A 27,458-nucleotide genomic window follows, 5' to 3' on the forward strand; every position below is an offset into this window, starting at 1 on the left:
GAGACACCCACAGGGAGAGAGCCTTTGCAGTCTGAATTTTTTTTAACATTTGAAAACTACAATACATGTTTTTATTTCATGAAATGGATTTCTGAGACTTCGCCATAGTGACATGTCCTTTAAATTATTTCTTAGGATTTCTTGTGCAGCCAACTAAAAAAATATTAATAACTTTAACCTTGAAGTGACTGCCAAAAAATTTATATTTTTCTACTTAAATTAACATACTGTTGAGAACACAGCAAGTACAGTTCAATAATAAATTACTTCAAGGCAACAAAGAAAAGTAATTATGAGAACAAAATTAATTGTTTAAAAACATTTTGGGAGACTGTTAGATATAGTTTGGAAATAACTAAAAGAATAGAGGAGTAAGAGAACACATTTTATTTCTTCTTTTTAATGAAAACCACGCACAAAGTTTGACAATTTAGGAAAAGGCAAATTCCAGAGACTGAGGTAGTTTGCAGATTTTTTAATCTATTATTTGGTCTACATATGCATATATTTTAAGATCAATTCTGTTTGCTACTAAAATGTTAGTTCTAATAAAGATGCTACTGGCTTAAATAGTTGGTGTCTTTCTAATGAGAAACCCAGCACTCCTACACCCAGATTTTTCTCATTTTTACATATCACATATAGTGTATAATGCTGCATAAATAGATAGAAAAACCCCTTTTATCTTACAAATGGCCCAAACTGACTTTGCAATCAAATTGCCATTGTGATTTCCTTGTCTTGGGATGTTTTAAAAAGTGACTGGCAGGTATGAAAAATTTCCAGATACTTATACACAAAGCTTTTTATCAAGAATTTAATATTTGACAAAGACAAAATTTAAATAGAAAAGTTTTCTCATGTTCATTACATTTATTAAATCAATCTTGAGTATCTATACTCTGCTGAGCTTTGGTTTAAGGCTTTCACACATGCAAATCTACTTTCAAGGAATCCTCTTCGATGTGGATTTTATAATGATTAGTAAGGGATGATCTCTGGCTGAAAAGTTTCCCACATGCATTACATTCATACGGCTTCTCTCCAGTATGAATTCTCTGATGGGCAATAAGTGACGAGCTCTGTCTAAAAGTTTTTCCACATGTATGACATTCAAAGGGCTTCTCTCCTGTGTGAATCCTTTGATGCTGAATAAGAGCAGCACTTTGGCCAAAAGATATCCCACATTCCAAACATCGATATGGTTTCTCTCCGGTGTGAATTCTCTGATGATTACTGAGGGATGAGTTACACCGAAAGGTTTTCCCACACTCGTTGCATTTATAGGGTCTTTCTCCGGTATGCATCCTCTGATGCTGAATGAGAGCTGAACTCTGTCGGAAGGCTTTCCCACACACTTTACATTTACACGGCTTCTCCCCCGTGTGAATTCTTTCATGAATGATGAGTGTCGAGTGGGAACTTAAGGCTTTACCACATTCATTACAGTTATACAGTTTCTCACCAGTATGAATTATTCGGTGTCTGTTGAGTCGTGAAATGGAAGTAAAACCTTTTCCACATTCATTACATCGATAGGGCTTCTCTCCAGTGTGAATCCTCTCATGCTGGATGAGAGAGGCACTCTGACTAAAGGCCCTCCCACACTCACTACACTTAAAAGGCTTCTCTCCTGTGTGAATCCTCTGATGGTAACGGAGGGATGAGCTAGACTTAAAGGTGTTGCCACATTCGTTACATAAATAAGACTTCTTCCTGAGATGAATTCTCTGATACCCAGGGAGGGACGTGCTAGCTGCCTTCCTACCTGGATTGTATTTATGGGGGTTTTCTCGAGCATGGATTTTTTGATGTATAAAAAGGCCAGACCTTCTGCTGAAGGATTTGCCGCATTCTTTGCATCTATAGGATTTCTCCACAGTGTGGGTTCTTAGGTGTTTACAAAGGGATGCACTATGGCTGAAGGCTTTCCCACATTCCTTACAGATGTAGGGCTTTTCTCCAGTGTGAGTTCTTTGATGCTGAATAAGAGCTGAACTTTGGCTGAAAGCTTTCAAACATTCTCTACATTTAAATAATTTTTCTCCAGTGTGGTTTTTCTGATGTTTACGAAGGGATGAATTGTGAATGAAGGCTTTTTCACATATGTTACATTTGTACCGCTTCTCTGGTGTTTTGAGTTTTGGTTGGTTAAGTAAGTTTGAATTCTGCTTGAAACTGTTTCTTTGTATTTCATATTTTGAGGGTGTCTTTTCTCTAGCAACCCTCTGTTGTTTAACAAAGATTGATTTCAGGCTGAAATTTTGGCTAAAGTCAGGGTTTTTATGGCTTTTTTCTACAGTGAGGATTTTTGTATGGGTGATTGAAATTATTTGTAAACTTTCATTTTTGTCTTTTTGTTTTTTAAATCCATCTTCATATATGCAGGGTTTTTCTGATATGAAATTCCAGAGTTCATCCCTTTTGAGTCTTTTTCTTTTTAGACCCGGAAATGATGAATCTTGGGTTTGAGTTGACTTTGTAGTTTTAGGACTTCTCTTACATCCTGGAAAAAAAAAAAAAAAAAAAAAAAAAAACCCGCTAATGATTCACATGATGGGCTGAGACTTAACATGTAGAAAGAATAAATATTAATGATATTTAAATAAGGGCTTGCTTTCTGGCTAGAAGAGACTAGCAAGAGGGAAAAATAGGAAAGTAACACATAAAACAATAACGGATAAGGGCAGAAGGGTTAGAGTGACTGAAAGAATAAAGGAAGCTCATTTACAGAAGGCAAGAGTGTATGAGTAACAGGAGAATCAATGAGGAGACAGGATTAGAAGAGAATGAGTTAAGTGCAGTCTGGTATCCAAAGCCTATGACAGACTTACACATTATTTCCATGACATTATTCTCATTTATGTAATTATTTCTAATGTTGAATGTCATTCCTCCTTTTCCTACATGCCAGGTTTCTCTGTGGCCTTCATACTCAGTGCCAGTGTTAACTCCTCTGTGTACCCCTTCCAGCTTCAACAATCCATTACCCTAATATACCACCTACTGCAGTATATTATAATGTATGTACCTAGGGGGGAAAATTATAAATATATTTAGAGACAATGAGAAAGCCTTCAAAAAAATTCAGCACTATTGATAGTAAAAACTTCCAAGAAAATAGGAATTGAGGGATACTCCCTCAATATGCTAAAATACATATGCTTTATCATTTATCAAAATAAAATATGCTAAAATATTTTAGTTCTAAAACCAGTAAACTATTTAATGAAGAAAGACTAGAGGCATTTCCAGTATGATCAAGAACAAGGGCAGCCTGGCTGGCTCAGGTGGTAGAGCATGTGACTCTAGATGTTGGGGTTGAGTTTGAGCCCCATGTTAGGTGTAGAGATTACTTAAAAATATCTCTTTTAGAAAATGAGTAAGATAAGATGCCCATTATTTTCCCTTCTGTTCATCATTATACAAGATGCCTTAATCTGTTTAGTGACAAGGATGAGTAAAGTGGAAATGAAGAAATAAAACTACCTCTATTTGCTGGTGATATAATACCCTATCTGTATAACTCTAGAAAATCAATGATAAAACTCTATCAGTGATGTAGCAGGATATAAAAGTAACATGCTGAAGTCAATAACTTTCATTGACACTAACAAAAAATTAGATGGATTTATAAGAAATATAGAAAACTTATCTGAGGAAAATTTCAAAACAGTCTTGACTGACATTAAAGTACACTTGAACAAATAGAACAGCCTCTCCAATTCTTGCACAGAACAACTCAATGTTGTAAAAATATAAAGATATTTTAAAGAAAATATGTAAAGATATTTTAAATCCTATATAGAAATCAGGATTTTTTTACCTTTAGCTGGATTTTGAACATGGGTAATTCTTTGTCATGGGGCTGCCCTGTGCACTAGCACCTAGCCTTTCCCCTACTTCCATCCTTCTTCAAGCTGTGACAATCCAAAATGTTTCAAAACATTAACAAATGACAAAATCACCCCCCTACACACAGAGAACCACTGGTATAAATGAAATAAACAGGATAAGTGATAACTGTCAAAATTGGGTGATGGATACACAAGAATTCATTATAGTATTCTATCTACACATATATGTTTAAACTTTAAATAGGGAAATAAATTAAATCTTCTTCCACTTCCTGTTGCTCCTTGTATTAAGAGTGCATAGATTAATCTTTTTCCTCTTCAAGGTCATATCTAATAATAGACCAGCAATTTTAAAAGGTTTTGGCACATGAATTTAAAAATATCAATATACAAAGGAAAAGATCTTAAAAAATACTTTAACTTAAAAAAATACTTTCTAAGTAGAAAATTAGAATACTTACAGAATGACAAAGCTTATATTTAAATAGGAAATATCAAAGCCTTCTGGGTAACTGAAGACAGTGCTAGGTGGAAAATAAACTATCAAAATTATTTCCCCAAATGATAAATAATTCCATAAGTATGAGACTTCTATCCAAATTGTTAACTTGAGCATTACTTGAGAAAGAAGAAAGAAAATGCCAAAACTTATAAAATAAATATGAGTTAAGGAAAAAGTGGACATTAAGGAAGATGGCAGAGTAGGAAATTCCAAGGTTCTGTCTCCCCATCTAGACAACAAAGGAACTGACAGAATCTGGCTATTCAATGATTTTCAAACTGTAGAATCTAACTGATGGCTGGCAGCTTCTAGGGGAAAGTCTGCTTGAGAAATTGTAGTTCATCGCAGTCAGTAGCAGCTACCCATGCCCCAGCTCCAGCGCCATGGCAGGCAGCTGTACTAACACTTGTTGGATGGACAGGAACCAAGGTGACAACAGGAAACTTGTTCTTCGATTATTTGTAGATATGGGTCCTGACAGGATTATTGCTTGTGGTCACGGAGGTAAAGACACAAAGGAAACCTTCCATTGTTGCCCTACTGGCTGAAGCAGCTGCGAGGGGATTTAAGGGACAGAACCTGTCTTCCCCCTACCCTCTCACACTCACATTTTACATTTTTCCCACATTGGGGAACCACATATTTAAGTATAAGGATAAGGACAGTCAAAAGTAACTGCATATGTGGGAAATTTAGAAAGTTGCCATAAATGCCAAGAGAAAGATAAAGACTCAGAAAAGACGTGAAAAAAACCTTTACTGTATTGTGTCGGGCTGGTTCATGGCACAAAGACACCTGACAACAACAAAAAAATCAACTACCATTTTCCCCTGTTATAAAGTGATTTTATTGAATTGATGAACATACCATAGGTCAAATAATATTTTCCAAAGATAATAATTAGGGACTTCAAAGCTCAACATAAAATTAGTAGCTTCAGTAGTATTGGCCATATTCCCCAGCAACTGCATGATAAAATTGTTATGTTAGAAATACAGAACTCTAGGACTAGCTGGAAACTTGGCAGTCACTTAGCGTAATATCTTCATTTCATGAGAAAACTAGACTCAGATGTTAAGCGATTTGCCCAAACTCAAATATGTAATAGTAATAAAGCTGGAAATAAAACCAATTTTTCCCTAAAACTAAAATTTGATCAATATTTCAATTGATTCTCTAGGAGCTAAAAACCTAGGCTGTTTGCTAATGTGACAGAAAGTATTCATGGGATGCCTGGGTGGCTCCACGGTTGAGCTCAGGTCATGATGGCATTCAGGGATTGAGTCTCACATTAGGCTCCCCACAGGGAGTCTGCTTCTCCCTCTGCCTATGTGTATGCTTCTATCTCTGTCTCTCATGAATAAATAAATAAAATCATTAAAAAAAAGTGTTCAGACACTACAATAAGTCATAGGTCCAGAGATTCAGGCCTGGAAGAGGCTTTATCAAATAACCTGTTAAAAGGAGGGAATATATGTGAAGGAAGTCACTCTGGGGAAGGGGGAGAATCTAATTCCCAGAGTTATGACATTATAAAAATCAAATGTCTAATTTGCAACCAAAAAAAATCACAAGGCAGTCAAAAAAAAAAAAAAAAAGATACATTTCACTTAAAGCAACAAGCAGACAAAAACCATCTATGAGGAAGAGATAACGGTGGGCATACTCCACCAAAACTTTTAAACAATACTTTTCAAGATGCTCAGAAAGCCAAAGAAATATATGGGTAAAGGTCAGGAAAATGATTTAAAAAATGAAAAAATCAATAAAGAGGAAACACAAAAAGAAACCAAAATGAAATTCTAGAGTTGAAAAGGGCAATAACTAAAAAATTTCACTAAGGAGATTAAAAAATCAGATTTCGGATCCCTGGGTGGCGCAGCGGTTTGGCGCCTGCCTTTGGCCCAGGGCGTGATCCTGGAGACCCGGGATCAAATCCCACATCAGGCTCCCGGTGCATGGAGCCTGCTTCTCCCTCTGCCTGTGTCTCTGCCTCTCTCTCTCTCTCTCTCTCTGTGACTATCATAAATAAATAAAAATTAAAAAAAAAAAAAAAAAAGAAAAAAAAAATCAGATTTCAGCAGGCAGAAGAGTCAATGAACTCAAAGACAGGCCCTTAAAATTCCTGAGGAAGAACAACAACAAAAAAATATTGAAGAAAGTGAACACAGCCTAAGAGACCTGTGGGACACCATAAGGTGGACCAAAATAGCATATGGAAATCCTGAAAGGGAAAAGGAAAAGGGCAAAGGGCAGTGATACCATTTGAAGACAATGGCTGAAAACTCCCCAAATTTGATATGAAATATGAATCTACAAATTTATAAAGCATAATGAACTCCAAAAAGGAAAACTGAAAAAAAAAAAAAAAAAAAAACAAAAAGGAAAACTGAGAGAGACTGAGACACACCATCACCAAACTGTCACAACCCAAAGCCAAAAAAAGAGAATATTGAAAGTGCAAGAAAGAAATAAGACTCATCACATACAAGGGATCTTCAATAAGATCATCAGATTTCTCATCATGAACTTTGGAGGCTAGAAAGTATTGAGTTGGTATCGTCGGAATTCTCTATCTGGTAAACCATTCTTCAAAAATGACAAAGAAATTAAGACAATCCCACGCTGAGGGGGTTTATTACTACTAGACCTGCCTTGCAAGAATTGTTAAAGGGAGTCCTTCAAATTAAAATGAAAGGATGCAAAGCAAAGTGATACAACATAAAGACCTCCAGTCAGGATGTAAATGTATGGTCAATATAAAAACCAGTATTACTGTGATTTTGGCTTGTAATTCCACTTTTTATTTTCCACATGATTTAAAAGACAAACGCATTTTAAAATCATTAGACTGTATGTATTTTAAGGCACACAGCCTATAATGATGCATTTTGTGACAACAGTAACTAAAAGGGGATAAAGATGGAGGAGAGATTGTGTACATTATTGTACTTAAGGTAGTATAAATTCGAATCAGAGTGGAATAAGTTTAGGATGTTAAATATAATCCCAATGGTAACCATTAAGAAAATACTTATATAATATATATAAAAGAAAATGGGAGAGGAATTAAAATGTTTCACTACAAAAAATCAACTAAACACAAAAGGAGACAGTAAAGCAGGAAATCAGGGACAAAAAGACATAAGGCATAGAGAAAAGAAATAGCAAAATGGCAGAAATAAGTCCCTCATTATCAGTAATTACCTCAGATATAAATACATTAACTTAATCCTCCAGTCAAAATACAGATATTGGCAGAATGGAGGGAAAAAAACATTTCTAACTATAACCCATAGCAAACTCACTTCTTTTCTTCTTTTTCTTGAAGTATAATTAACATACAATGTATATTAGTTTTAGGTATACAATATAAGGAGTCAACAATTCTATACATTACTCATTGCTCATAAAATAGGTATACTCTTGATCCTATTTCACCCCTCTCCCCACCCACAGTAACCACCAGTTTGTTCTCTGTATTTCAGAGTCTGTTTTTTGTTTGAATAAGATTCACTTTAGATCCAAAGACACAAATAGGTTGAAAGTGAGACGATGGAAAGATACTTCATGAAAACAGAAGTACCAAAAGATAGTTGGAGTGGCTATATTAGTATCAGACAAAATAAACTTTAGAAAACAAGTTATAAGAGACAAAGGATGATGTATATTCATAAAAAGTTTCCATTCAGTAAGAAGGCATTACAGTTATAAACATTTACATACTTAATAACACATCCTCAAAGCTCATGAAGCAAAAATGAACAAAATTGAAGGCAGAAATAATCTTATAATACTTGGAGACTATAATACTCTATTCAATAGGGAATAGAACCACCAGATATAAAGAATAAATAAGGGACTTGAAGAACACAATAAACCAACTGGATTGAATGGATACATACAGAACCTGCTATCCATCAAAAACAAAGACACGTGAAAAAACAGACTAGAGAACTAGAGAACAAACTAATGGTTACCAGTGGGAAGTGGGTGGGGGATGCGAGAAACAGTTGATGGGAATTAAAATACACTTACCATGATGAGCACCAAGTACTGTTTGGAAGTGTTAAATCACTATATTGTACACCTGAAACTAATATTACCCTGTATGTGAACTATACTGAGGTAAGGAAGGGAGAGAGGGAGGAAGGAAGGGAGGAAAGAAAAAAAGAAACAAAGAGAGAAAGAAAGAAGGATATCTCTCTGTAGGAAGGATAGTTTGATATGAAATGTATATACACCTGGTAAAGCCTCTGTGAACATTGTAACCCAAGGATGTTTTTGTGTTTGTTTAAGTAGGCTCCACACTGGGCTCCACTGGAATTCACAGCCCTGCGGTGGAGACCTGGGCTGAGATCAATAGTCAGATAATTAACCCCTTAACCAAATGAGCCACCCAGGTACCCACCAAGGATGTTTTATTTCAGATCCTAGGAGCCATCTCTTTGAAATGTAAAAATCAAGAAGGAAGCCAGGTTTTGTGAAGGGGAGTGAGACAACCTGATTAGCCTTTTAATAAAGCATTCTGGCAGCTACAGAAAAGAGGCTAGTGGCAGGAGGGAGGTGCAGGACCAGGCAGGAGTCTGGGTGGGGGTGGGGGGAAGGCAGAGGACAAGGACAAGACTGACCCAAACGTACTAGAGATGCCTACCAAGCACCTCCTAAAAGGTTCACTCTTAAAACCACCACCTGCTGGGTCACTTGGCTGCAAAGGACAACACCTCTGTGCTAATTAGAAAAAGACAGACCGCCTTCTGTGCAGGGGTGGGGGCAGCCCCCAGGTGACCCATCAGCTGACCACACAGCACAGGGACAGTCCCCCTACCAGGCTTCTTGCACTTAGATGACAAAGGAGGAGAAAATGATGTGAAAGAAAAACACATTTTCACTTGAGGCTATTTCAAGATTTCAAGAATATTTCCACATATGAGTGTAGAGCAAACTCGCCGTGTACAAGCTGGTTTAATCACCGTGTTACAAGTCTTTGAGAAAAGCGCCACCTCACTTGTACTCTTAAGAGACTCTGAGGAGACACACACCCTTCCTGCCATCTCCTTCCGGCTCTCAATTCAAAACATATACATGCAGGGGTGACCTTTTGTTTTTCTTTCCTCTGTTTTTCCTATTTGTGAATAGTTTTGATTTTTTTTTTTTTTTTTTTTTTTACAAAGGACATTTGGAGGCTGCTAGAGGTTCCAGCCCTGCCCAGGGAGCGCAGTCTTTTCTGTCCCTGGCTGTGCAAACGGTGGGTTCGGGTTCTGGTCCAGGGAAGAAGCCTAAGTACTTCCAAAACAGGCTGGCCCCTCCCTCTGTGCTCACAGGGAATGAGCTGCCCTCAGGAGAAGAAGCTGTTCTGAGGCCCCTAGTCCAGGCAGAGGGACTCTCCGCAGGGGTGCAGCACTCCCAGTGCGACCCATGTGACCCCCATCTCTGAGGAAAGGGGAGGTACATCGCTTCCAGAAAGACCCACTGCTGGTCAGAGTGATGACCTTCCTTCCCTCAGACGCCCACCCATGGCCGCCCTCAAACATCTCCCTAAACCTGAGAGGAGGCTCACTGGGGACTCTAACCCCATCACCCAGTGGCCCCAGCACCTCTGGGACTGTACTCCAGGTACACTTTACGTTCCCCTAAACCCAAAGAGCACTTGCTTCGCTCAGAGAGAAAGTCATCCATTGATCAAAGGCTCCCTGGGCCAGAGGACAGGGAAGGACCCCTTCCTCTCTTCCTCCCATCGTTGGTCCAGCCTCCACTCAGGTACCCCAAGGGACTGAAGCCCCTGCTGACCCTCTGCTGGTGCCCTGGTGTGGCCTCTTGTGCAACCTCGACCACCTTCCACATGCTTCATGTCTTTCTCCCAAACTAGAGTTACAAAGACAGATGGACAGGCAAGGGTGGTTCCCACAGCAAAAACCTCAATGTTGGGTGGGAAGGAAGCTCTCCTGTCCTGGGTGCTTGGGGACCACCTACCCCCCAGCTTCTCAGTGGGGCCCATGGGATGACCAGCCATTAATGGTGCGTCTGGACCTGACAGCAGCTGGGACAAGCCCCTACTCCCATGCCAGCAGCTCCCCACAGGCAGATCTCAGCAGGGTGTGAACCAGGAGCCTTAGCCAGGCTATTCCCACTCTTCGGGCTCCCTGCCTGCCTCTCAGACCCAGACAGCATCCTGCGTCCGGGATCCCTGGCTCAGTGGGATAGGGTCCCTGCCCCTCTCCCCTGGCTCCCAGCAGCACAGGCTGGTTTCCTTTCCCTGGGCTCACACAGTCTATTCCTGGGCCTGGACGACAGCCCGCATCCCCAGGTCTCCATGCCGGCCCTCCTGCTGCAGTGCTATGCCACGCAGTGTCTCCCCTGTGGGATGATGCTGCACCCCGCACGTACTCCATGCACGACCACTCGTCTCCCCACTCCACCATGACCCCCAGCTGACAGGACCTGTGTCCTTTGTCCAAGATCACACCACCAGGGCCCAGCATGAAGTTCATGCACCGTTCACTATGGAGCAGGAAAGCAGTGGGTGCAGGTGTGAACCCGGATCCTCTCACCCTCCTCAGCTCTCCCCAACTCCCAGGACCACTGTCCCTCCTGTGTCTCCTCTGATGACTTCTCTGGCACAGCCAGGTTCTTCTTCCCTAACCCACCTCCTACATGGGGAGGTTTCCTGGGATCCCGTCCTCTGCTCTGTGCCCTCTCCTGGTCAGCTTGAGGTCAGACACCACCTGTGCACCTGACAGCTCCCTGACCTCCGTTCGAGTCCCCGTGGACCTCGTACAGCTGCCCACCTGCACCTCTACCTGAGCATGCCACTCCCATCTCAAGTGAGAGTCACCCCCCAGTGCCCTCGGCCTACACCCGTAAACAGGGGCCCATCCTCTTCCAGACCCCACTGCACACCCTAGAAACATCCCGCCTACCTTACTGCAAGTGTCTCTGGGAAGGTTCCACATCAGGGATCCCTCACTTTACATGCATCCCCCACAGTGCTTCCAAAGTGACCGTTCTATTAAATTCAAATTACATCAGGCCTTCATGAACATATTCTCTATGAAATGTTAAGGTTACACATAACCAAAGACCGTTCTTTGATCCTGCCCCTTCTTGATCCCATTCCAAGCAGAAGTACTGGAAGCAGCCGAGGTGTGTCCCCTGCCCTTTCTGTCTGCACCTCCACACAGTCACACACAAGCAGCCACATACTCTCCCTCCGCATCAGCGCTGCCGTCTCAGCCCAGGCTTGCCCACCTGCCCCACAGCACAGTCCACACCAGCATGCTCTCTTTCTGACTGTGGCACTCGATGCAGGGGCAGGGACTGGCACAGCTTCTCCAGCCCAGCCGTGCCCTTATCAAAGGACATTTACATTGTTTCAGATTGAAGCCAATTTTTCTAAAATAACAAAAACATCAGTCTGCTGCTTAAAAGCCTTCATCTCCATGGGATGGTCCCATCTACAACATTCCTGTCAAAGCACGTTGGGACGCGGGTCCTGCTGCCTCTCCACACCCTTTCCTTTCTCAGCTCCTCTCACACACCCTGAACCTCAGTCAGGATCATTCTCTGCCAGTCCTTAAACACAGTTTGCTGCCTGAGTACCCGATGTGCAGCCCTCTTCTGAAAACAGGAACAAATGAGAGCAGATCATCTGGGAAGCAGTGATCACCTCAGAATCAGAGGAGGCTCGCACCTGGGGCCTGAGCGTCCCCTCTCCACCACCTCTTGAAGACAGGCCTGGAGAAACTTTCCCCACTGACCTCTCCAAGCTGCGCCGTCCACTTTCTACCCAGACTGCTGCCCACACCGGTTTCTTGGGCACCTCAGGCCCACCCACTCACCTAGGGAGGGGCCTCCAGGACTTTCTTTCTCCACCTTCCAGGGATCTTCACCTCGCTGCAACAGGGAGATCACTTTTGGTTTGGAAAACAGGAGTCCTGCTCATAGGCCCCCCCCCCCAAAAAAAAGAAAGAAAGAAAGAAAAAAGACATCATTTTGTTATGACTCAAAGAGGCACCACAGATCTGAATGGAAAATTCAAGGGATGGTGATCAAGCTGTGCCCCATGACATGAGGGGGGTGTGTAAGGGAAAGGCAAGGGAACCTGTGGTTGTGCAATAATTAGCTGTATGTTAGAGAAATACAATAAACATGCAGCTTTGATTCCTGGAGTACTGATGGCCTTCTATAGAAGAGGGCACATGTTATTAGATGTTCAGACTAAAGTTTATAGACGGGTACCTATGTACCAAGATACTGTGTACCAGGTCCCCTATTTAAAATGAGAAAGCACTATCTGACTGTCTCTCAAAGATGGACTCTACAATGTTTGTCAGGCTGGAAAAGAGAATTGGGAAGGGCTGGTGGCAGGTTAATGAGGATGGTTGAGGGATGCCCTCTGCTGTGAGCTGAGCAAACAAAATCACGAAAAATCAGAGCAGGAAAGCACTGCCTGAACTATGAGGGAGTCTCCAACATGCAGGTAGGTCACCTGTCCCATGGATGGGACAGATCCCTGTAAGGGGGAAAGAGGTTTTAAATATTTATTTTTTAATTTATTTTTAAATTTATAACGTGTAGAATCCTAATGCAAAATTCAGCTACAAGTTCCTGATGACCTATGGCTTTTACCCAGGGAAGCAGGTGCTGTCTTATGCTAACTTCTGACTTTGTCATCTACAGGGAAAATTGCCTTACCCAATGAGACCAGGTTACTGTAGTTCTCCAGCATCACTTCCTGGTACACGTGTCTCTGAGAAGGACCCAGCTTCCTCCACTCATCCCGCGTAAAGAGCACAGCCACGTCCTCGAAGGTCACTGACATCTATAATGACAAGCCATCCCAGCTCACCAGGCCCTCCCATCACACAGACTGAAGAAGGCAGCAGTGGGGGTAGGGGGATGGGGTGGATGGGCTGCCATGAAATGCTGCTGCTGCTGCTTCTTTGTTTTTAAAGATTTATTTGAGAGAGAGAGAGAGAAAGCTGGAGCGGTGGTGAGAGGCAGAGGGAGAGGGAGAAGCAGACTCCCCACTGAGCAGGGACCCCCCCCCCCCTCCTGGTGGCTCAATCCCAGGACTCTGAGATCATGACCTGAGCTGAAGGCAGACACTTAACTGACTGAGCCACCCAGGCAACCCCATGAAATGCTTCTGATGTCATTCTGGTTTTGAAGGTTTGAGGTATTTTTTTAAATGAACCATCAGCCAGCGACAAATACCTACACTGAGCAGCATGAAGTATTAACCAGGCCCTTATAGTTAACCACTCTAAGGAGACATGAGGAGGAATTAAGACCACTGGTGGGAGTGTAGATTAGAATAATCTTTCTGATGACAATTTGACAATACCTATTTAAAGCTTTAAAATGTGCATATCTGTTAACTTATCAATTACTGTATTTGTATCATAATTAACAGTGCCCCCAAAATGCACATCCAAGGGTATTTATAATCCTGTTAGTGATCGCAAAAAAACATAACCCAAATAATCACTGATGCAGGCTAGGTCAACTAACTTAAGGCATACTGAAGACAGAGGACAGTAATAATGGAAAATTAAAACAGCTATCATTTATTGAATGCTTTCTGCAGACCAAGTACTGTTCCTAGAGATTTATATTAACTGTTACTGTAAATATTTATCTTCACAACGATCCTATAAAATAGGTACTATTATGCCCCCATTTTATACAAGAAAAAACAAAGAGAAATTTGTCCACATCAAACAGCTGGCATAGAGGAAAACTCATTCCTCCTGTGTGTCTACCGTCAATACTACCATACTACTTTACTTCTGACACCAGACGTGGATTTCCCACACCCAAGCAACTGTGTGACAACAGCTAGGTGTCCGAAATTTGACTTAATTCTCATGCCATCTACCTAGAGAGAGGGTCAGATCCCACAGGCTAAGGGCTCAGTCCCACCACAAGACTGCCCCAACTTCAGATGCCAATCCCAAGTCCAGGTTGTTACCTATGCTGCTGATCAACCGGCTATGAACTGGAGGTTTCTACAACTCCCTCCTTGAGTTGAATTAATTTGCTCACGTGGCAAATGCAGGAAAGTGCCACAGGGTAAAGAAGCATTTCCTTACTAGATTACTGGTTTATTATAGAAGGATGTAACTCAGGAATAGCCAGATGGAAGAGATGCATTTGGCAAGGTATGTGGGAAGGCAGGTGGGGCTTCTATGTCATCTCTGGATGTACCACTTTCCCCACTACAAGTATTTACCAACCCAAAAGCCCTTTGAACCCTGTCCTCTTGGGGTTTTCTGGAGGCTTCATTGCATAGACACAATGGATTAAATCACTGACCACTGTGTAAGCAAGACAAGCCCCTGGGTTGGGGTGGAGGGCCTGAAAGTTCCAACACTCGAATCAAGTTGGTTCCCCTTCCAACCAGCTCAGATCCTTAGGGGCATTCCAAAAGTCACCCCATTCCTATCAACTCTGGCTTGGTCAAAATGGTTCGTTATGAATAAGAAAACACACTCATTTCACCTTTATCGCTCTGAAGTTTTTCAAGAACAAAAGCCAAATATTACTAATCACTTAGTTTTCCAAACCCTTATAATTTCCTATGTGCCAGGAACAGGGTCGAAGACCCGAAGACCAAATATACATTATTTCATGTTATATATCACAATATCACAGCTGGTTAGGGGTGGAAGTAGAATTTCAATCCAGAGGAGATCCAAGGCTCCATTCTTAATCACTCTGCAAAACTGCCTCTTGATGTCTAGCTCATAATGTTAAGAAATAAACGAGACCATCTATATAATGGAGATAGGTAATGGTGATAGGTGCACAACAATGTGAATGTACTCAATGCCATTGAGTTATACACCCAAAAGGTTAAAGTAGTAAATGCTACGTCACGTATATTTTCTCAAGCTAAAAAAGTTAAAATGGTAAAATAAATGTGTACATGTGTACATACAGATACATAAATAAAAAACAAGGGGACATAAATAAAAAACAATGGTGAGCAGAAAATGAGTCTAATGGACATATCCCAAAGAGGTGACAGTGACTGTCTCTACATATTGATTTCACGTTCTTCTTTACCTATAAATTTTTTATGCTCTGAAATTTTAATTTATAATTTAAATTATAAATTTATAATTTATTGGCACATGGGGGGAGTATAAGAAATAATCTTAGCCCTCAAAAGAATTTACAATTCAACTGGCAGACAAGATAAACGCATTAAATAATTTGATCAAGGAAATAAAAGTTGTAGCTGGACAGCACCATACACCATCTCCCAGTTCAATCCTCATTTTAGAGTTGAGGACCAGAAGGTCCAGGGCAGTCAAGACCCCAGGCCACATACTTTATCAGCAGAAGAGGCAGCACAACAATATTTTCTTTTTACCTGGCCCTCAGCATATTCACTCTCTGGTCTTCAAAGCCCTGTCCCTGAGTTTTACACACCAGCCCATGCAGTACTGACATCCAGGAGCAAGTGAGGTTAGAGAGAATGCCACATGGATCCACTCCCTTGCAGGGATGGAGAAGATTCTGGGCAAGAAGAGAGCAACATGGCTCTGCTGGAACGGAAGAGGAAAGCTTCAGAAAAAAAGCAGCCTAGATGTGCACTGGCAGGCCCTGGCCTGAAGATCCACCACCACCACATCCCATGAGCTCCAAACCCAACATCACAGTGAAGACCTCTGGGACACCAGGCTAGTTTGCCCCGGGGTTCTGAAAGGGGCACCAGGGGAATGGCTAGGCAGTAACGAGCGTGGACCCAGAGGCCAGACACACTGGGTTTGAATTCAGGTTACCGGACGTCTCTGAGCCTCGGTTTGCTCATGTGCAAAATGGGGATGATAACTGCTGTCTGGCGCGAGAGTGAGAACAAAGGCAAAGCCCTCAGGCCGACCCCCAATGATAGGAACTGTTACCGTCAGATGAAGAAGAGCAATGAAAGGACACATCCTAGGACACGGTACAGCAGTTCCCACCTGTCAGCACTAATGGTATTATTACTAGTCACATCATTCTGCTCCCACAACCACATGTGGAGCATCTGCCTGCCAGTGCCCGGCCCTGATTAAACACTTCCCACGCACTCACTCACCTGATCCTCTCACCCAGCCTACAGGGAGGGCATGCTTGTTATTCCCAACGTCCAGGTGAGGAATGGGCATAGAGAGATGGAGCTATTTGTCCAAGGCCCACAAACAACCACTGAGGAAATGGGTTCAAGCCCAACAGTCTGGCTCAAAGCCCTGCTTCTTACCCACTGGAGACCCTGCCTCTCCACTACTAATATCCCACAAACCCCCTCCCTGCTGCTTCCTGGAGAGTCTTCTCTCTGCCCCCCGCAGTCAGGAGATCTCTCCAACTGTGTTCCCTCCAACACAGCTATTCCCTGTTGATGCAGGGGCTCACTGGGACGGGGCCCCTCCCGTTTCCAACAACATAAGGATGAACATGGCGGGTCAAGAACAGTTTCCAAGAGAGTGTAGAGGCAAAGTAAAAAGGGAAGATAAAAACCAAACAACGATGGATTGTTGAAGCCTAGGGAAGGTAACCTAAAGAACAGCCAAGGGTAGGAGGGAGACCAGGGCGAGCCAAGGAAGCAGGGCCAGAAAGCAGCTGCCAGGTGTGCATTTTTGTGCCTCTGTTAGGAAATGAAAGGAGAAATATTAGACATGGATTGGTGGGGAAAGAGGTAAGCATTCCCTACAGAATCCACCATCCACCAGGTGGACCAGCTCTGCCAAGGGAAAGGGCCTTGCGCAACAATCCTGCAGAAAGCTGTACTGAGTAGAGAACTTCAGTTTGGGGGTGGTTAAGCAAGCAACTAAGTCAATCTGTCTATCTATCTATCTATCTATCTATCTATCTATCTATCTATCATCTCTAAGACCTGAGATGGCAATGAACTCACTCGAGACCTTGCTTCTCTCTGTCCAATAGCCATATCTTCTTTCTGGGCTCTTCCCCAAGGGTGGGTGGAGTCTCCAGGAGGCAGATCTGAAAGAGGAAAAAGGGAGCCAGGAGGGAGAAGCCCCTTCTGCTTTCCACTCCGGGAATCACCGGCTCTGAAATCCTGACACCACCCGAGAATGACGCCTCGTGCCCTCAGAGCGGGAAGCCAGACGGAGCTGGGGGCAGACAAGCCCAGAGGCAAGGGGCGGCCCTCCATGGTCCCGGCCCCAACTCTTGCCCCCGTGGCTCGGAGAAACAGAACCTGGGACTCCAGCTGCGGCAGCGGCAGCGGCAGCTCCCTGAACCTCCCCCACCCGCCGCACTTGTCAGCGCGCCCACTTCACAGATCAGGAAACTGAGGGCAGAGTGGGAGCCGCTGGCCCCGGCGCACGGGATCCGCACCTGCGCCCCCAGAGCACCTGCTCTAACCTCACCGCCTGCAGCGGACAACTCTTCTCCAGCTCGAGCGGTCCCCACCCACCTTCTCCTCCTCCTGTCCAGGAACCTCCTTCCAGGTTTTCAGAAAGAAGTGCTTCGGGAAGGGATGACAGCAGTTTCCCTGCGCCGGCCAGAGGGCCGCCGTCCGCAGGGGCGGGCACTGAGCCCGAAAATGTGCGTTCCAGTTCAGCTCTGCCGCGGGGGCAGGCCGGGGAGGGCGGGGGAGGCGGCGACTCACTTCTGGGAGACAGCACGTCTCGGTGCCTGCAGCCCGGCAGGACAGCCCGAGGAGGGGCGCCGAGGAGGGGCGCAAACGCGGTCCCTCCCGTTCACTGACAGCCGGTAGCAAATCCCAGCGCCGGCCGGGCCGGCAGGGAGCGCCCCGGGCTCGGGCCCGCAGGGGGCAGGAGGGTGGCCGGCCTGGGCCCGTGGGGACAAGCGCGCGACCTGCCGCGGTCAGGGGCGCGTCCGCGGGCGGCCGGAGCGGGGCAGGCGGGCACGTCGGCGGAGCCCGGCCCTCGGTCCGCCCGCGCCCACAAAGGCCCCGCGCGCGGTTCTCGGGCCTGTGCCCCGCGCCCCGGCGCCGCATCCTCCCGAGGCCCCGGGCCGCCCTCCGTCCGGCATTCCGCCCACACGCCGCCGCTCACCTCGCCCAGGTCTCGGGGTTCCGGGGGCTGCGCCTCCTCGGCCGTGCTCCGCAGCCGGAGGCGCCGACACTGCGCCGGCGGACGGCAGCCTGGCGCCGGGACTGCCCCCGCCCGGGCGATGCCTGAGCGGATCTCAAGCTCGGAGCCGCTCGCCGTCCGCAGAAGCCGGGTGTCCAGAGAGGCGGGCAGCGGGCGTGTAGGGACGGCCGCTGACACCTCTGGGGAATGTAGTCCAGGCGAGGCCCCAGGCCTTCTGGGAAGTGTAGTTCTCCGCTACTTGGGGCGCGAGGCGGGGCCGGGCAGGCCTGTCAGGTGGCCCGCTGCGGCTTCCGGGCACGCGGTCACGGCCCTTGGGCTGGGAAGTCAGTCTGTGGCTCCGGGTTTCCAGCGAAGGAAACGGAGGTTCGTTGAGGACGGTGTTTCTTGTGGCTCTGCATCTGCATAAATGATAGTAAGGCACGTAGACAACCGCCGAGAAAAACCCAATTACCTTTCAGTCACTTAGGCAGAGTGTTTCGAGAACCTTCTTGAGGCAAGCGCTGCCTAAGCGGTTGGGAACCAGTCGGTGAACAAAGGTAATAGATTTCGAGAACTTCTCTGGAGAGTTGGTAGGGAGCAGACAGTAAGCTGTGAACATAATTACTTAATGTTTTCGATGATAAGCGTTATGGGGAAAAGTGGAAGGAGCGCAGGGTGGTGGGATCTGTGGGTCCCCCTGGCAGCCTTCCCTGAGAAGCAGGCGAGGGGCACTGCAGGCTCGAGAAGCCAGATGCTCTCTTTTCTTTTCCCTATGGGAGCATGTCCCTTCCAGAAGGCTTTGTAAATAGAAAAAAGTAAAAGAAGAACGCACCTGATGCCACCGCACAGAAGTGGTTACCGTTTTGGTGAACCTCTTCCACAGCCCTTTGCACTCCACATCAATCGCTCCATCGCTGCTGACCTCCTTCTATCAGAATGGGATCTTGCGGATAGCAATTGTAACCTATTTCACTTTTTTCCCCCACTTATGAATGTGCCTTGAACATCTGAATTTGCCAATATATACTCTCCCTCGGTAATGTTTTGAATGGCTTCAGTGCATTCCATTCTGACTAATTACATTTTTTAGTTAAATACATTTAACTAGGGAGGCCTGGGTGGTTCAGCGGTTGTGCGTCTTTCTTGGGCTCAGGGCGTGATCCCAGAATCCCGGATTGAATCTCACTAAACTAAGCTTATTTAACACCTGTTGTATTATTTCCAGGTTGTTTGTTTGTTTTGCTCCGTTAATATTCTTGTACCTATATCTTTTTGTTTTTTAAAGATATTATTTATTGACTCATGAGAGACACAGAGAGGCAGAGACACAGGCAGAGGGAGAAGCAGGCTCCCAGTGGGAAGCCTGATGCGGGACTGGATCCCAGGACCCCAGGATCACACCTGAACCAAAGGTGGATGCTCAACCACTGAGCCACCCAGGTGCCCCTGTACCTGTATCTTTGGAGATTTTTTTTTTAGTTTAAAATTCTTGAATTGAATTACTGGATCAAGGACTGGTGGTATTCTAAGCCCATTGACTAGTTGCCTTCCTGGGAGATCTTACAATTTTTATTTCTGTAAGCAGTTGGCAATAATATGTGCTGTGCCTAGCACTCATGCCTACTCTGGGTTTTTTTGGTTTTGTTTTGTTTTTAATCCTTAAAAAAAAAAAAAAAAAAAAAAAAAAAAAAACTCTTTTGGGATGCCTGGGTGGCTCAGCCATTAAGCCTTTGGCTCAGGGCGTGATCCTGGAGTCCCGGGATTGAGTCCCACATCGGGCTCCGTGCTTGGAGCCTGCTTCTCCCTCTGCCTGTGTCTCTGCCTCTCTCTCTGTGTCATGAATAAACAAATAAAATCTTTTAGGGCAGCCCCGGTGGCTTAGCGGTTTAGCGCCACCTTCAGCACAGGGTGTGATCCTGGAGACCCGGGATTGAGTCCCACGTCGGGCTCCCAGCATGGAGCCTGTTTTTTTTTTTCTCTCTCTCTCTCTGTATCTCTAATAAATAAATAATATTTTAAAAAATAAAATATTTTATTTTATTTTATTTATTTATTTATTTTTATTTTTTAAATGATAGGCACACAGTGAGAGAGAGAGACGCAGAGACACAGGCAGAGGGAGAAGCAGGCTCCATGCACCGGGAGCCCGATGTGGGATTCGATCCCGGGTCTCCAGGATCGCGCCCTGGGCCAAAGGCAGGCGCCAAACCGCTGCGCCACCCAGGGATCCCAAAAAATAAAATATTTTAAAAAACAACTCTTGTTTATTCAATAGGGCAAAATTTTTTAACTTTTTTATTTTAAAATTTTATTTATTCATGAGAGACACACAGAGAGAGAGAGGCAGAGACACAGGCAGAGGGAGAAGCAGGCTCCATGCAGGGAACCTGACGTGGGACTCGATCCCGGGTCTCCATCTTTATATATAATTTTGAGTACTTGTGAAATTAAATATGATACCATATTTATTGATCATATTGCTCAGTCATCTTGATCTCACATGTATTGTGTATGTACTTTATTGAAGTGTTCAATTTTTTTTCATTTTGAATATGCATTATTTTTGTAAAGAGAAAAGTGCTTTATTTACCTGAGTGTGAAAATAAAATCATAAGAAATTTACACATACTATGTGGAATGAAGAAATATTCATAAACACTGATTACATCTATTCATACATGTTATTGTGTGTGCTTACACACACTGGTGTGTCTGAAACAAAAATAGAATCATATCTTCCATACTTTTCAAAATGCAAAATATACAGAAGGGCAATTAGAGCATGTAATCCAATAAGTACACATAATTATAAAGAGAATACCCCTGAAAACATTTCACCTAGGGTGAAAACATTCACCCTAATAGGATACCCATTCTCATATTAATAGTAGAATCTAGGTGATGGTATATGAGTGTTGACTATAAAATTCTTTCGACTTTACTTTGTGTTTGAAATATTTCATGATAAAATGTTGGGGAAAAAACTCTGTATCAGGGGTTTTGAGCCTAAGCAGATACCACTATTCCTCCTAGGTCATCCCTCTTAAAACTAAAAAACCCTGGGCATGAATCAACAAGCATTGGAAGACTCCAAAATGTGAAAAGGAGAAGGCAAACTGTGAGAACTTCAGGGCTGAGGAGTAACATGGTGGTAAATTCCTTTTTTTTTTTTTTCCTTCTCACCTCCTTTATCTTTCAGCTAATATGTTCCAGAAGCTTCCATGCTGGAACCTCTGATAGACACAGACCAAAAAAGCTCTAAGCCTATTTCCCTTATTCAGAACCTGGAAAAGCGTGGCCTAACAGATTGGTAATACCCATCTACCTTCAATCAAACACCAGTAGAGAAACCACCCTCCCACCTCCATTTGAATCATGGAAGCCAGAGGAAGTTGCATATTTTTCTCAAGTGGAACTAAAGGAACTCTCAGTGATGAATCTCTATCCAGTGAACATATCATTCAGGAATAAAAGGGAAATAAAGACATTTCAAAAGGTAACTACAGAGTATTGTCCGCAAACCTACCTCCCCTTTTAAAAATATTTTATTTATTTGAGACAGAGCAAGAGTGAGAGGAGGGGGAGAAGCAGACTCCCCACTGAGCAGAGAGCCCAAACACAGGGTATCATCCCAAGACCCCAGGATCATGATCTGAGCTGAAGGCAGCCACTTAATCGGCTGAGCCACCCAGGTGCCCCAGCAAACCTACCCTTAAGGGAAAACTAAAGGAAATACCCTAAAAGTAAATGTTAACAACAAAGTCTTGAAACTGCTAAAAGAAAAGAACATCAGAATATGAAAAATAGGGATATTATAAAATAGACTATCCTTATAAACTTAAGAGTTTCTTACTTCAGACATGATAATTGAAGTAAAAATAACACCATTTGATGTTCTCCATATACACAGTGGGAATACTTAAGACAATTATATTTTTAAAATGGGGAGGCAAAAGATCCTAAATGGAAGTAGGGTTTCTGTACTTGGCTGACTGCTAAATCATGTATGTATACTGTTGTATCTAGAGCAACCACCAAAAAAAATAAAAAATAAAAAAATAAAAAAAAAAACTATATAAAGTGATGTACTCTAAAACACAGCATAAATCAAGATGGAATTATGAAAATGTTAGAGTGACCCTTGAGAAGGCTGGAAGAGAGACACAAGAGGACAAGAAGGAGGAAACAAACTGAAAACAAACTAAAAATCCTTTGTCTCACATTAATAAAATGGCTCACAGTAGGCTAGATACTGTCTCAAAATTTTTCATTTTTGTTTTTCATTTTTAGATAAGAATAATAATTTTTAAGAAAACTTGCTGCTGTAATAAGCCAGTCAAAAAGATAAATAGTGTGTAATTCTACTTACACTATGGAAAGTAGAATGGTGACTGCCAGGGGAAAGGGGAGTTAATTTTTAACTGGTATAGAGTTTTAGTTTTTCAGGATGAAGAGTTCTAGAGATGGATGGTGGTGATGGTTGCACATTATGAATTTAAAACCACTGAACTATACACTTAAAAATAGGATGGTAAATTTCATTATATTTGTATTTTACCACAATAAAAACTTTTTGAAAAAAATCATGCTGCTGTAAACATTCTGTACACACTGATGTACCCCTTCATGACTTTTTTGAGGATTTGCAAATGCCTGTGAATACATAGACTTTCTCAAGAGTGTATAATTGCTGATAGGTTTTTTTAAAATTGAAATGTAGTTGATATATACAGCACAGTTATTTAGTATTTATATAAGGAAGTGATCATGATGATAAATGTGGTCTGATTTCTTTCACTTAGCATAATAACATCTAGATCCATCCATGTTGCCACAAAATTTTTGATGGCTGAGTAATATTCTGTTGTATATGTATACCACATCTTCTTTATCCATTCGTCTATTATTGGACACTTATTTCCATTTCTTCACTATTGTAAATAATATTGAAATGAACATAGAAGTGCATGTATCTTTTTGACTTAGTGGTTTTCTTCCCCCTTTGAATAAATACCCAGAAGTGGAATTGCTAGATTACATGGAATATATATTTTTAATTTTTTGAGGAACCTCTGTGTTAGATTTTCCACAGTGGCAGCACCAATTTATATTCCCATCAGCAGAGAACAGGATTCTTTTTTCTCCACAGCCTCACCAACACTTTTATTTCTTGTCTTTTTGCTAATAGCCATTCTGACAGGTACAAGGAGGTATCTCATGGTTTTGATTTGTATTTCCTTGATAATTAGTGATAATTAGTGGCAAGAATGGACATCCTTGTATTGTTCCTGATTTTAGAGGAAAATCTTTTAGCTTTTCCCCTTTGAGTATGGTGTTAGCTGTGAGTTTGTCATATATAGCCTTTATTATGTTGGGATATGTTTCCTTTATACCCACTTTGTTGAGGGTTTTCATTACAGATGGATGTTGAATTTTATCAAATGCTTTTTCTGCATCTATTGAGATGATCATATGATTTTTATTCTTTTTGTTAATGTGGTGTATTACTGAATCATTTGTGGATATTGAACCATTCTTCCATCTTTGGAATAAATTTCACCTGATCCTTGAGCATTGTCCCTTTATTGTTGATTTCAGTTTACTAATATTTTGTTGAGATTTTTTTGCATCTATGTTCGTCAGGGATGTTGGCCTGTAATTTCCCCTCTTTTATGTGTTGTCTTTGTTTGGTTTTGATATCAGGGTAATACTGGCCTCAGAAAATGAGTTCAAAAGCATTGGTTCCTCTTCAATTTTTTTTGGAATAACTTGAGAATGATAGGTATTAACTCTTTAAATGTTTAAGAGAATAATGTCTTATACTTTTGTTTGTTGGAAGTTTTTTTTATTATTGGTTTAATTTTATTAGTAATTGGTCTGCTCAGCTAGATCTGTATTGATTCGGTATTGGAATATTTTATGTTTCTAGAAATGTATCCATTTCTTCTAGGTTGACACAATTGTTGGCATATAGTTTTTTATAGTAGTCTCTTATAATCTCTTGTATTCCTGTCATGTTGGTTGTGACTTCTTTTCCATTTCTTATTTTATTTATTTGAGTCCTCTTTTTCCTTCATGATTCTGGCTAAAGATTTATCAATTTTGTTTATCTTTTCAAAGAATCAGCTCTTGGTTTTATTGTTCATTCCCATTGTTTTCTCTTTAGTCTCTATTTCATTGATTTGTTCTCTGATCTGTACCAGTTTCTCAGTCTTTCCTTGTTCTTCATAACCTTTACAGTTTTGAAGAGTATTTTGGGTTGTATAACTTTTCTCATGATTAGTCTATCATAGCTTTGGGGGAAGAATCCCACAGAGGTGGAGAACCCTTCTCATCACATCACATCATCAAATCATCATCATGATTTTCATTGATGATGTTAACTTTGATTACTTGGTTAAGGTAGCATCATCTTCCAGATTTCTCTGTTTTAAAGTTATTGTTTTCCCTTTTCTATACTTTAGCCTTTGGAAATAGATCACTAAATCCAGCCACCAGGAAGGAGGGAGAAGAGGATTAAGTTTCACCTTTTGGCAGGTAGGGATGGAAGAAGTACCTACTTGGAGTTTTTCTGTAAGGAAAATTTATCCCTTCTCCCCCACTTATTTGTTTATTCAGTCACTTGTTTTCATCAGAATAGACTTATGTATATTTATTTTATACTTTGGACTATAATCCAGTACTACTGTACTTTGTTGCTTGAATTGTTCTAGCTTTGGCCATTAGGAGCTCTTTCTTGTTGGCTGCTATTTCCCTTTGTCGTGCCTTCATCCTTTTTTTAAGCTTTTCCTTACTTTCTTATACTACATGTCATAACTGCTGACAATTTCAATAAACCACTCTTTTACCAAATTCTGAAAAGTATTAAATGGCAGATTGTATATGAACATCAGTTATGGAAAGTCTGTTCACATAATCTGGCTCAAAAGTAATTTATATGTCCATACTTAAAAACCTAAGGAAGAACAAAAATAATGTTACATCCTTCTTGGCAGATATTTCCACAATATAGGGGCAGATATGTGCCTAAATATCACTTGTATCTCACATTTATTTATTTTTTTAAAGATTTTATGTATTTATTCATGAGAGACACACAGAGAGAGGCAGAGACATAGAGGAAGAAGCCTGATGCAGGACTCAATCCCAGGACCCAGGGGTCATGACCTGAGCCAAAGACAGACACTCAACCACTGAGCCATTAAGGCACCCCTGTATCTCACATTTAAAAATCAAGATAAAAAAAATAAAAAAATAAAAAGCAAGATGAGCTGGGCGCCTGGGTGGCTCAGTCAGTTCAGCATCTGACTCTTGATCTCAAGGTTATGAGGTTGAGTCCCATGTCCAGCTCCATGCTCAGTGGGGAGTGAGTCTGCTTCTCTGCCTCTCCCTCTGCTATTGCCCCTCTTCACACTCACTCTTTCTCTAAAATAAATAAATCTTTTTAAAAAAAATTCAAGATGAGCCTGAACCAGTGGTTTTTGACTATCAACATAATATGCCTAAAGTTTCTACCAAATAAAAGATGGCCTGTTTTGAAAATGGGTTTGGCAAGATGCTTATTACCTCTGTGTGGGTCACACATGAAAGGTTAATCCATATAACCAGATTTATTAGGAGTCAGAGTTCATTAGTTAGACAACCAGTTTTTAGTATTCGTGTGATAAAAGTTAATGGCCAGAACAAAGTCATCTGCTGAAGGCTGATTGACATTGTGAGAGACAAAGTCCACATGAAGCTTAGCTCCTGCCCTCAAGCATGGGGAGACAAGAGACTACAGGCAGGACAGTAACTTGCCATCCTCAGGGAAAGGCTTCAGCTCCCTGGAAGGCTCCCTGGCTGGCGGGGCCTTGAAGCACAAGTTGGAGGGAGAGAAGGGTTCCATGAACCATATCATTGCAGTGGCCATGACATGGAGCAGTCCCTGCTCCCCTGGGGAGAGCAGAGTCTGGGGAAATGTGCTGGGAAGAGAGATGAACCTCTCTTTCAACATTAGCTGAGCTAAAGTCAAATCTTTTCCCTGCAAGTTGTTTCAATTGCTTGCAAAGAGCTGGCCCCTAGTGGCTAATTAGTGCTACCTGGAAGTTGCCTATGAGGAAGAAGGATGGTGTCTGTTGGGTGCCCCAGCTGCAGAAAGCAGGCCCTGGAGGGTGTCTTCCCAGACACAGTCCTGATTTCCTGGCTGCTCCCAAGGAGGACTCTGCCAGCCGGGCCCTGCATCTGCTTCTGTGGGGGCGGGGAGGAGGCCACTAGAGGCCCCAAATGATGCTGAGCTTTAATTTACGAGTTCAGAAGTCCATGAGTTCATGTCCCATGAGTGCCTCACATGCAGGAAACCATAACAAAGGCTGATTCTGCTCAGGTCCCTGAAAGAAACTCCTTTCCCTATCTCCCATACGGTCCCTTTATGTAGCTGCCCCATGAAAGGTAATTCAGGGAGCCAGTGAAGATTCACTAGAAGGTGGCCCCAGAAGTAGGAGGATTAAAGACCGGAGGCTATCATAGAATTGGCTGCATAGATAGAACTTCTCATGCCATGGCCAGTCCAAGCAAGAAGGCAATATCTCCTCTTTCTGCTCACATCATGTTGCTGATGTTTTAGAGAATAATTTTCCCCTTCAAGGCAAGCTTGCTGTATGATGAATGATAACTTCTCTCTGAGATAAATTGGTGGGGACCATAATGGTAAACAATTATTTTTCCCTTTGACTCTGCAACATATAGTCTGTTCATCAACTTCCCTCTGTCTTCATCCTCATTCTCATACTCAACCTTTTTAAATTTTTATTTTATTTAAATTCAATTTGCCAGCAATCATACCCAACCTTTGTCTGAGAGTTGAGGGAGAGAGGGACTGAGGAATAAAACTGTATCCCGAACCATGGCTCTTTCCATTCAACCCTGCTGCTTCTTTGGGTCCCAGAATTCAGTGAAATCTTTCCATGTTCTGGAGTAAATTTGTCAATATTCTAGCTCCCTAGATATAAAATTTCACTTCTTTGATTTTTTGTATCTAGGAATGTTCACCTTCCAGTTTTCCATTAGACTTGC

General features: G+C 42.6%; 2 protein-coding genes and 1 long non-coding RNA gene across 20 annotated transcripts in view; 2 read left to right on the forward strand and 1 right to left on the reverse strand.

Moving 5' to 3' along the window:
- LOC140641137 (uncharacterized) overlaps positions 1-15,492 on the forward strand; it is a 66,192-nt gene extending 50,700 nt beyond the window's left edge. For 2 of the 4 annotated variants that reach the window (XR_012037651.1, XR_012037652.1), the window contains exon 4: positions 13,039-15,491. This is a non-coding gene — a long non-coding RNA (uncharacterized lncRNA). Of the gene's footprint in view, positions 1-13,038 lie in introns of all 4 variants that reach the window. The other 2 variants (XR_012037653.1, XR_012037654.1) reach the window with 2 other exon arrangements.
- On the reverse strand, positions 373-18,589 carry ZNF354B (zinc finger protein 354B). Of its 4 annotated transcripts, none has more exons than XM_072840517.1 (5): positions 18,390-18,589; positions 17,264-17,349; positions 13,054-13,180; positions 12,198-12,293; positions 373-2,506 (listed from the first exon to the last, which is right to left on the reverse strand). In XM_072840517.1, exons 2-5 carry the CDS (start codon positions 17,294-17,296, stop codon positions 927-929), a joined length of 1,836 nt encoding a protein of 611 aa, XP_072696618.1. In that variant the 5' UTR covers positions 17,297-17,349; positions 18,390-18,589; the 3' UTR covers positions 373-926. The 4 variants fall into 4 exon arrangements, with proteins under 4 accessions (XP_072696618.1, XP_072696619.1, XP_072696617.1 ...); XM_072840518.1 differs by lacking the exon at positions 18,390-18,589 and adding an exon at positions 17,786-18,189; XM_072840516.1 differs by lacking the exon at positions 18,390-18,589 and having other exon boundaries at positions 17,264-18,189.
- PROP1 (PROP paired-like homeobox 1) overlaps positions 18,530-27,458 on the forward strand; it is a 45,825-nt gene continuing 36,896 nt past the window's right edge. Inside the window, exons 1-3 of one of the 12 annotated variants that reach the window (XR_012037648.1) lie at positions 18,658-18,791; positions 21,441-21,558; positions 21,689-22,502. The gene's annotated coding sequence lies outside the window, so the exon portion shown is untranslated. The other 11 variants (XR_012037647.1, XR_012037638.1, XR_012037637.1 and 8 more) reach the window with 11 other exon arrangements.

The sequence above is a fragment of the Canis lupus genome, chromosome 10 (assembly GCF_048164855.1).
Source record: "Canis lupus baileyi chromosome 10, mCanLup2.hap1, whole genome shotgun sequence".
Lineage (NCBI taxonomy): Eukaryota > Metazoa > Chordata > Mammalia > Carnivora > Canidae > Canis > Canis lupus.

What these genes read in the sequence shown, in the direction of transcription:
- ZNF354B (XM_072840516.1), bottom strand. Translation starts at nt 17,521, where the DNA reads ATGGAGGGCCGCCCCTTGCCTCTGGGCTTGTCTGCCCCCAGCTCCGTC. An exon ending in AGAGAGAAGCAAGGTCTCGA is followed by an intron (nt 13,181 to 17,263) that starts GTGAGTTCATTG and finishes TTGTCATTATAG; the next exon opens with ATGTCAGTGACCTTCGAGGA. An exon ending in CAGTAACCTGGTCTCATTGG is followed by an intron (nt 12,294 to 13,053) that starts GTAAGGCAATTT and finishes GCCTATGAGCAG; the next exon opens with GACTCCTGTTTTCCAAACCA.